Genomic DNA, 11836 nt, shown 5'->3' with positions numbered 1-11836 from the left:
GCACTTTTATCCAGATTATGGACAATAAAGTATTTACATATTCTTAACAAGCAGGAAATATAATGCAAAACAAACCATCTCTAAGATGTTTGCATGGAGAAGTAGTCAATTCAAACTCAAAAATCTTAAAGTGTAATTAAACCATGGTGATCAGGCAAATCCAAGCAATGTCCGTTCTGCAATAAAATAACGCTACCTGACTGAGGTACAATAACTCCTGAACGTCTGTGTGCGAGGTATGTCCCGGCAGCCACATGGGTAGCCAGGATTCTTGACAGTAGAAGGGAGGGATCAGACAGGTAAGCATGTTTAATTGCAGATGGGACATTGCCGGTCCCTTTCTGCGGTAAAGGTTTGCTTGAGTACAGATTTTGGAAGTGGAACTTTAGTTCTGCTTTAAAAGATCATAACAGACTGAAAAAATATTAATGACTTCCATTGTGAACTTTGATGGTTATTTTCTCCAATGGGGTCTGAACCTACAGAGGACTTGTTTAAAAGTGCCTTTACTGCTTGTTCGGAATATTTAAATACATTAGTGTACAACATCTTGACAAAGGTTCCCTTTAAGGATGGAGTCTGTATGTATAATACACTATATGGCTGTTTATATAAGTAATATGCATATTGTTGCAAAGTATTATTATTTCATTTGAATACCCAGCTGAGATTCCAGTAACAGGAAGGTATGTAAAATAATGTCACAGCAGACAGTATTGTGTTTCAACCAATATTTACACACGCATAGAACAAATACTCATTCAAATATAGCCTAAATAGCTTGGCATGTAGGTAAAATGTATCCTTCCATACCTGAAATGTTATGGTCTGCCCCACACAATAATTCCTGGTCTCTGAGGCTGATTTCCTCACCCGGAAGAAGCCGTCGACTACAGACCGAACATCTGAAACAATCCGTGTGATAGACTCTCTCCCCTACCCTCATTACCAGCTCTGAACGTGGCAACGTGCCTTGGCATCTGGGACACCGAGTGCTGAACAACCTGAAACAGAAAATATTACACATCAGACATGAGAAACAGTCTCAGATAATGTAAAAGGACAAAAGGCCTTGTAAATATATATTGGTGAAATCCTAACATAATAATATACTGTGATTCCTAAAAGTTACTGTAAATAGTATAATGAACATAGCAGTAAGGTGTTTTGTATTTACAAACATTTATCATCTTTTCAGAACACCAAATGTATTTCCTATGGCACCTCTATATCCCATACCATTACAGGTGATTAGCTGGCCCCATCTGACCCTTGTCCATTCCCCTCACCTCCTATTTAACATAGTATAAATTCAACCATCAGATTTATTTAATAGGAAAGAGAAATGTGCAGCAATCGCATTAAACAGCCATCTAGCGCTAGTTACCAGGATTTCACCATTGCAGCTAATAATGAACATGAGCATTTTGCACCCTGGCACCCTTTCCTTCATAATAGAAGGATGTAGCTGATGAGCCATTGGGCAAAAACCTGACTTTGGCAAGCACCATATAAGATTTTAATAAATGCCCTACAAACAATAAATTTAAATTATAGGTTGTCACTACACCTTTGTGTTGTGGTACAAAGGGGTAAACCCCTGTGTTACACCCTGCTTCTACACCCTGCTTCACCTCAACATGAAATAAGAGGTGCTCCTCATTCCTAAGGACACCCCAATGCAGAGGGTAAACACATGTACCTGTGCTATTACACTGTACAGGTGTTTTTGCTCTGTGTATTGTTGTGAGCTAAAATCAGCAAAATGGCAATTTAGCTTAAGAAATAACAGGAGCTGTGGTGCTCTTCTTGATCATCCAATCACATGCAAGACTAAATCATTTTATTTTGCTTTTTTCAGTGCTTTGCACATATTTCCATATTGGAATTTTGTATATACTCTGCATCCCTAGAAAATTAACCACATTCTTAGAAGCCCTGGCAGTCATTCCAGAAATGTAATATTTTGTGATGGGCTCATACTAAATCATAAAAAAACAATCCAAAAGAATAAATACACTTAAAAAAGCATAAATATATTTCCATCAGGTCGGTTTAGCTTTATGTCTGCATTAAAAAAAGATTTGATTTTACTACTGCTAATGTCTATGCAACTCTAGCTGTAATCTAAATGACTGAATACTTTCTATGCCTTCTATAGTCACATAAATTGTAAACAGGGGCTTATAGAAAAAAGGGGCTACACAAACAAATATGCACACATAATAAAAGGTATTATATGCTAAATACAAATTAATCTCTGTAGGAGATATTAAATACCCGGGGTGCCCAACAGGTGGATCGCGATCTACAGGTAAATTGCAAAGGCAACGCGAGTAGATTGCGGAGCCCTGCCTTTCAAAATAGACTCCACCGCGCACAGGAGATATTAAGTCCAAGTTTTTTATTATTGGTAGATTATTTTGACTTGGTCATTTTAAAAGTAGCTCAAAAGCCAAAAAAGTGTGAGCACCCCTGTCATATACAAACTGTTTGCCTGAAAAGTTGCAAAAATCAAGGATTCCTGTTCATGCTTTAAAATGTATCTAAACCCAAGAACAAAACTTTTACATATTGCAGCTTACAAATTCTTAGATGCAGGGGCTTCATTCATTTTTGTTTTTATTGCTTTATTTTTTACCAGCCAGCAACACACTTCTGTCTAGAATAACCATGCATACTCACTGTACTGTATTAATTAGGAAGAATTGTCACCCCCTGCGCTGCTCACTTCTGATCTATACAACAAAAATACTTTACCCTCTTTTCAAATATTTAACATATTGTTGATCCTGCCAGCAACACATCTCTTTTTAGGATGATCCTGCTCCCTGAATATAATGTGTTAATGGAGAAGAATTGTCACCCCCTGGGCTGTTCACTTCTGATCTATCAGCAAACATACTTTACCCTGTTTTCAAATATTTAACATAGATTTCAATGATACTACTTCAGACCAGTGTTATCACTTATATACAGGATCTTTTTTTATCCAAAACCAAATAAGAACCAAATAAGAGACATTTATTGCTGGTGTCTACATACACTGTATGGATCCAAAATCAGTTTCAGGAAATTAGACAGCATGTGAGCTATACATAGCCAGACTCATTTTAAAGCAAATTCTAAATCATCTTGTAAAGTAATTATTACATAAATGCTCCAAACATACTGGTGACATTTTTTCTATCCATCATAGAAATGACAGATCTGTATGTAACTGACAGTACTAAAATACAGGCCAATCTGTACCAGAGGGGAAGTGCAGGAGAGGTTACATTAAAAAGACATGGAAGTGAACAATGGAGGCAGAACTCAGGTATTAGACAGAGGTCTCAGGGTCAGTATGGGGAATGCAGGTTTCACCACCACAAGCAATCAGACAAAAGTTAGGGACTTTTGTTACTATCACCTATGCCAGCATGTTTATTCAATGATGGAAATGTATAAAATTCAAAGCAATATTCCAAATGACAGATCTGTTTAGTAAAAGCTGAGCATTATGTACATAAAAAAAATTATGCAGTTAAATTGATAACATATGTAGTTTTAAATGCATCCTACAATCCCCTGTACACTGGGAAAGGGAGGTAGCAGTACTACAGATCTATCAGATATCCTGGTCCTACATTATTATGTATTCACAAGGAACCCAAAAAGTTTACAGAGCAGACAGAGAGGTAACCCCATCAGTCTGTTGTTACTCTAGCTGTCCAATTACAAGCTGTGAGCAGGGGACTGGCCAGACTGTGCTGCTTAACTGCTGCAGAGGAAGAGATGCAAATGCTTTGGCAAGTCAATTAACCTCCCAGGCATATCCACTTAATCTTTTTCCCACATTCCAAAAATATTTTGGTTGGTTAATTGGCTTCCCTGTAAATTGGCCTTAGACTATGTTAGGGGCATTAGACATTTATCCATGGCAGAAACATTGGATTGTTAGTGGTAGTAAGTAATATGACTATAGACACTTCTCTCAGTCACTGATATCTCTCTCTTTATATATATGTTCTATGTTGTATTTTAATTCTCTCTTTGTCTGGAGTTCTGCTTTAAAACAAAGGTTTCCTGCACAGTACTGGATATTTAAAGAGAATACAGGATACCACTGGATAGTAGATGCCATCACCTTGCATGGCTAGATTTGCTCTAACCCAAGCCAGCCTCTGGTCCCAGAAAGTTTGGCAGTCAGGTCTGTCCTTGTACGGCCATCCAAGTAATACAGTTTACATAAACAAATGCTGTGATTGTTTTATGTTAACCAACACTTTTTAAATATTCCATAAGAATTATATATACAAATCAAATAACACAGATCTAGCATCAAATCTTCACACAAAATAGAAGATTTACCCGTAGGCATGGTATTTACACAGCTTTCAGGATTCTTCTAATACTTGATAATCAGGGTAAGGGAAATCATGTTTATATTTTCATAAAAACTGATTGGAATTTAGTAGTATTTTTCCTCACTGACATTCATCATCTAAAATAACAGAAATATATGAATAGACATAGATAAAGCATTTCTGTAATTAAAGTATACAACTGAAAATAAAAGCAAACTGCAATAATATAACTATATTAAATGGAAAGTCAGGAAATGTAAGATCCTAAAAAAGTTACATCATAAGCAGTTCAGCCCACTGATAGTCCAATATGTTGTCACCAAAAAACAAGGAGATCAAAAGCATGAAATAAAGAAAATCAATATTGTAAAAGATATGGTATTGTGATCATTTTAAATCATGTAATGTGTATGTCTATATATAATGTCATATAAAGACATTGTTGGCAGTGGTATTGTTTGTCCCAAACCCAGTCACTGCCACTTTCTCTGCTTGGACTGCATGTAACAAAAAAAACAAAAAAAAAAAAAATATATATATTAGTATGTCCATATATAAGGACAAACAATGATATACTTATTATTCTTACTGTAACGCTGTGGAGTATTGGTTGTACTTAAACAAAGCATATATAACAATTTATAAGTAATCCAAATAAAACTTTACAGCAAAAAAGAAAGTGAAATGTTACATAGAATCCCAACATCTGCAGACAATTAGACACTGTACTAGATACATATATGTTCAGTATTTATTTCCAGCACATTAAGTTGGCAAAAAAGCCCTATCAGACAGGCTGGAAATGTTTGTCTGATTCCCATTTGTTTTATATTAACCATCCGGCATCTGGCACAGTTAGACGGATTTACTAAAGGAGTTGAGAATCTTCACAAATAAATCATTTCTGTCTGATGGTTTGGATGCTGATTGTTCTCCAGGTATGATCTACTACAAACTTGTTTACATAATAAATTGAATTTACATTTTATAAAGTGTATTTTTGTAATATGTGCTAGTAACTTTTATTTTTCCCCTTGTGCATATTTGGCTATTTAATGTGAATGTTTTTACCTTATTTACCAATAGTCACTAAGTGCAAAACTTTAACTGCTTTAGTCAATCAACCTTATGGTATATTTAGGAGAAGGAACATTCTTACTAGATTGTGATCACTTCTATTGATTTTTACATTGTCTGTGGTATAAAATATCTCATACAATTGAAGCTGTAGTAGGGAATATAAAAGTCAATGAGTAGAAAATCTGCCATCAGCACAGGAACTCTGTCATTAAACTTCAACAGCCATATTCAAATTTAATTTGTGAGACTGAAGATAAAAACAGAGACCAAAATTAGCTTTCCATGTAAACAATCAGAGTATGAAATATCTATTGCCTATTAATTAATAAAATGTATTATTACATAACATTTAATATTACGTAATAGGGGTTTATGTTTATTGAGAAATTCACTTTTTCTTCTACTTTTACAATAGTTTTTGTTAAAATAAAAAATAAATCAATAAATACTGCACACACAAAAAAATATTCAAATTACTATTAATAATAAAGTAATACAAATTGCAACTTAAAATTGTGTTTGTCATCTTTTAAAAATGTTTCATTGGGATCTTTCTGATGCTACATGAATTGCAGGACAACATAAACATTGGACATAAATGCATCATAAACTGATATAGAAAAGTTCCCATAACAGTAATAATTGGCAGTGTCCACATCATTGTTGACAAGTAATAAATACTAAATTTATTTGAATGTTGATTATTTGCAGGGCCATGTACAAGGAAGTGCTAAAAGTTCCCCCATTTATGCAGCATTCTGCTTTTTAGGGTGATTACCACCAAGGAGTAATGAGCTTGAACTGCTGGATAAAAAGATAATAGAATCATGTTTCAGCTGGATTTCCAACCAGATTAATGTTACAATGTAATACTAAATGAAATCTGTGTGCAGCCATGTTTAATAGCTGTCTGCAGTATTCAGGACACAGACAGTAAGTAAATATTCAGACATGTAGCAGTTCACTAACTGCACAAAGTAACATCTTTCACCCAATAAGTGTCTGGAATAATGTTACATAGTAAAGAAAACTCCACTCAGGGTGCAGCCATGTGAAATAATTCTCTGCAGAGCAGCAGTGCATCCTCCATGCAGCTGAAAGGGGCCATAAACCTAAAGTGTCATATTTAAATAGAAAGGCCCCAAACTAGTGATAACCCTGTACTGATCATCCATCAATAGCAGCATAACCTCAAAAAGTAAATACAACCCCTATATTGTGTAGAAAAGCTTAAATGTGATCCTGATTTACATAGGAAAGATTTGCTTTGGGTGATGTTTGCATTTATGTTTTCTTATTATATTGAACTATTCAGCTTATGGCACTTCACTGTACTGGCTTTGTATATTATTTGCATAAAAAAGTACTGTTTACCTTGTTCTGACTCATTCTATATTTTAGGACTAAGAAAATGTATGTGTGCCAACACAAGAAATGTTATTTAACAGCATGACCCATGCTGAGATCTACTCATTGCATGACATCATGCCATAGACAAGCATGCAAAATAGATAAATAAAAATAATACATTGTATATACTGATCTTCTCAAAGTGATCTCTCAATGTCATTATGTATATGTATATATATATATATATATATATATATATGAGACTGGGAAGTTGCCTGTTCAGTTATAGTTTCACTTAATTGCCTTCTACTGATTTTTATCAATGGAAAGATCATTTTCCTCCCCAGTATGACACCTGAGTGATTTCACCATGTCAGACCTGTGAAGCCCAATATCTCTATGAAATGTTTCTGCTTATTTCAGGGACATATTCACCATCAGAAATACATATCCTGAAGGACTTGCCAACCATTTTCAGTCATCTCATACATTTCCACAGTGAACAGCATTCGTTTAACAGAAAAACTTGTGCCACCAGGAACCCACAAGAAAAATAAAATGTTTTAATAGGGGAATCAGCTATAATAATAAAATATTAATTTGCCTAAATGTACATAAATTATCATAGACAAAATGCTTTATATCACTGGGATCTGTCAGTAATCCTACAAATTCTATCTGATCTAAAATAAAAAAATAATAATAATAATACTACATGCACAAGAACTACAATTACTAATTCTGCACACAAAATCACATAATTACAGGTGGCTCATGAAAAAAAAATGTATACTTTTATTGTTATCAGAAGCTGGGTTCTAGTAAAAACAGTAACAAAATGCACTAACTGAGAGGGGTTACTTAAATCATAAACTATAAGCCAGAATCAAATATTACATTGGGAAAGGAGAAAGTGGGCAATCCAAGAAACAAAAACAGCTCAGTTACATATCAACATTAAAATTATATATATTCATACACACATTTTTATGTTGCTTTATTTATATATATATATATATATATACAAAATGTTATATGCAACATATTTTCCAAACAGTAAATAGTTGTATATAAACAAGATAAACATATTAGAAAAAAAGATTCCTGTTTGCCTAGCACTGACACTGCAGACGATGCGGTTCCTATACATTGTTATATCAGTAGTATTATAGTACATAGATTCGGATAGTGTTACTTCTAGAACAGCTACATTTAGAGGGGATCGTCTAACATGCTCAAATATTTCCTAATTCAAAAGCAAATAAACCATATAAAAATGTATAGAAAGCCTAAAACGACAGCATAAACACTGCAATAAAATAAAGAAAACATTGGCACTGATATAAACCACGTACTGCTAAAACTACCCCACCATGTAATACTTCTATACAAGACATGCCTATGTCTATATACACGAGGTACCAATATGTACAAAACTGATATATACATAATTATATATATAAAACACAACATAGATATTATATAAATATATAGATAGATACAAATACATTGCAAATGCCTAATATGTTCTATGTAAGAATCGCTCTATTTATAATTCTAATATACATCTATATATCTATATTCTGCCTACAAATTATTCTGCCCTTTCAGTGTCACACTATTATAACAATATAGAACAACGAATAATAAAATCATTTTATAAATAATATACATTTCCGTAAATGATCATAAAATAAGTATTCAAACGCATTTACATCAAAATGACAACATTTAGCGACACGGGATAGGTCCTCTCCTGCACTGGAAAGACTTTTATACCCCAATCTGCAGAAACTTTAGTAAATCAATGGGGGAATGATAACGAAACCACAACGATCGTTATGTCACTAATCATAAATAAGGTGCCTGTGGTCACTGTCAGTGAGCCTTTCCAAGAAGAACAATTTATGACTAATGATAGATAATTATTAGTGTATGGGTACAGGGATATTCTCTGCTCTGATCAGTGCTAGGAATGTCCACATTATATAGTACAGAGGGATGAGGATGACACACAGCTGATATACAGGGATATCCATGTGATCAGGGTATTTCTATCACATCTCCACATACTACACATAACTTCTGTATAATGATGACTCAAAATTCCCATCTCTACCTTATAAATACTATAAATCACATTTCACAACCAGAGATTGCAAACTAACATTTAAACCAAAACAAAAGTGCACAATAAATATTATATACAACAACATATTATATTATTATATACAATAACATATAAATAAAGAATAATATCAAGTGGGAATGTCCCGACAGAGAGAGAGCAGAGTTCATTGGAAATATTTATTATTTATTATATGATATGTGTATATATGATATTCATTATATATTTATATTTATATATATACACACAAAATAAAAAGAGCAGCTGGCACCGTGATGTCAGGTTGAACATATAAAATACAAATCATAGCACTATATAAACAATAATACTAATACTATATACAAACATATACATAGTACTATAATATATAATAATATAATAAACTATAAATATTAATAAAAAGAAAAGGACAGCAATGATTGCACACATTGCCGGTAATCAGTCGGTGAAATTCACCGGGTCACCAAATAAATAAATAATATTGATAACAACACTTGTCATCATTGTCATACTATAGCATGTGTGAATGATCGGCGAATGACAAGAATTGGATTTGATGGGAATAAAGTAACAAAATCTAGCCATGGGATGGGAAGGGATGAGTGAATTACTGAGTGAATATAGTAATAAAAATATACCCGAGCTCATGTTAGGATTGAACATCATTTTAACAGAATCAAGATGAACAAAAATAAATGTAAAAATATAATATTAATTATAAAACGATATATTAATAATAATATTAATAATAATAAAACAAATTAATAAAAATGGTTCTGTTTATACACAGCAAAGCGAATAATTAAATTTAAAATAATAATAATTAAATTTATAATAATAAATAAAATAATAATCAAAAAGGATAATATATCCATAGAACACTGACAGTGATGAATCGGAGGATGAAATAATAATAATGAATAATGTTGTAGTCCTGCTATAGGCATACAGCAGCATGGTAACAGTGATCAGGGAGGATGTAAAATAATAATAATAATATAAAATGATAAAAAGTATAATAACGATTCTATTGCTGTTATTATGTTGTCCACTCATTGATCTCTATGTGCCCAGGAATCAGTGAAAGTAAAAGTAATACAAATGCTGATCACCATCAATATTGTATTGGTGCCGATGGGTCAGACATCCCGAACTAGGACAGCAATCAGTATGAAATACTAATAATGGTTGTGATGTGTGTATGATCAGTGCCGGGGACAGTGCCCGCTCACCTGATGTAGTCCCTCTTGCAGTAAGTCTTGCCATCCCGGACGAAGCAGGTGCAGTTCTCATCCAGGTACTGGCTGCACTCCGCACACTTCAGGCAGGCGGCATGCCACTCCAGGTCCGGGGACACCCTCAGGATGTATTGGTCCAGGATGTGACTCCCGCAGCCCACACACACCGCCAGTCCAGACTTCTCTGCCGGGGACAGGAGGACAGGTGACATGGAGAATATGGCGCCATCCTATACCGTCACCCTCCCCACCACTGCCAGCTATTCCCTGCACCCCACAATGATAGCATAGGGTGTCACACTGCCACTCTGCCAGGTATGGCCACACATTTTAGTATAAATAACACAGTGTGACCCGGCCAGGAGAAAAGACAACTTACCCCACTTATTAATCAGTGGAGCGAATCCTATTCATGAAACCGACCATGTCACCAACTCTGCCAGCAAACAGTGGCACAGTGTCACCTGACCTGGTCCTGCCACACAGGGACAATACCAGGGACACCTCCAGATCCACATCATTGTACTATAGAAGTATGGGATCATCCATCTACCGTATATAGTACCAGATTTATTTATCTCCTGCATTTACATAAATATATATTGGAAGTAATATATAATGATCTATAAGTCACTGCACATCTGGGTACAAATCAGACACTTCTTATATATTCATATATTGTGCCAAAGATTAGATAGATACATCTCATAAATAAAATCTGTCTCGTGTACCAAATCTATCAATGACAAGAAATGTCTGATCTGTGCCCAGATGTGCAGCTACTTATAGATCTTTCCTATTATATGTAATAATAATATCTATATATTCTGTATTCACCTCCAGATCTACATATACAGCATTGATGTATAGGATCACAGGGCACCGACCGACCCAATATGTGCACCATCCATCTATTTATTCCAGATATCTCTATATATCCTTATATCTATCTCATGACACAATATATTCATCTACACAAGAAAAGTCTGATCTGTGCCCTGATGTGCAGAAATTTATATAGCTTTTTTTTATATCTTTTTATGTATATGTTTCTTCTTTATATTATCTCTCTCAACACATACATCCCTCTATCTATACATATCACTACCAAATATCTGTCAGCCTATCCACCCCATGTGTACATCTCATCCATAGCACAATCTGCTGATCATATACCGAGATTTATATGTTACTATCCATGTGATATCTATCTATCTATTGATCTAATCCATATCACAAATGTATTTATCTGTCCGATCTGTATCTAGATTAACTCTATGATTCATATATCTGTATATCTAGTATTTATTTATGTATAAATATTTATGTATGTATGCCCCCTAATTGGATTCCATGTGTCTCTGTCTCCATTTAGTTATTTATCAGTTTTCCCATGACTCCCCGATTGTCCCTGTACAATATATATACATACATGATATCATGAGATATTGTGTACCCTGTAATATATATATATATATGTAATGTTATACACCCTGTAATATATATATATATATATATATATATATGTGATATTATATACCCTGTGTACTATGCATATAATCTGATCGATGTGATATATATTCTCTGATCATATGAGACAGATGCACTGGTCCACACATACATATGTGATAATATACACCCTGTACAATATATATATATGTGATATTTTACACCCTGTACAATATATATAT

The 11836-nt window shown here is 34.0% G+C and overlaps 1 protein-coding gene across 1 annotated transcript in view; it reads right to left on the bottom strand.

Moving 5' to 3' along the window:
• ISL2 (ISL LIM homeobox 2) overlaps nucleotides 1-11836 on the bottom strand; it is a 21696-nt gene that overhangs the window by 8839 nt on the left and 1021 nt on the right. The window contains exons 2-3 of the mRNA XM_072402027.1: nucleotides 10140-10329; nucleotides 814-1004 (exon numbers count right to left, since the gene is read on the bottom strand). Of these exons, the coding sequence (XP_072258128.1) occupies nucleotides 814-1004; nucleotides 10140-10329 (381 nt within the window). The remainder of the gene's footprint in view (nucleotides 1-813; nucleotides 1005-10139; nucleotides 10330-11836) is intronic.

This window comes from Pyxicephalus adspersus, chromosome 2 (genome assembly GCF_032062135.1).
Source record: "Pyxicephalus adspersus chromosome 2, UCB_Pads_2.0, whole genome shotgun sequence".
In the NCBI taxonomy this organism is placed as follows: Eukaryota; Metazoa; Chordata; class Amphibia; order Anura; family Pyxicephalidae; genus Pyxicephalus; species Pyxicephalus adspersus.
Note: the sequence above shows the minus strand (reverse complement) of the source record. Positions and strands in the feature narration are given on the sequence as shown.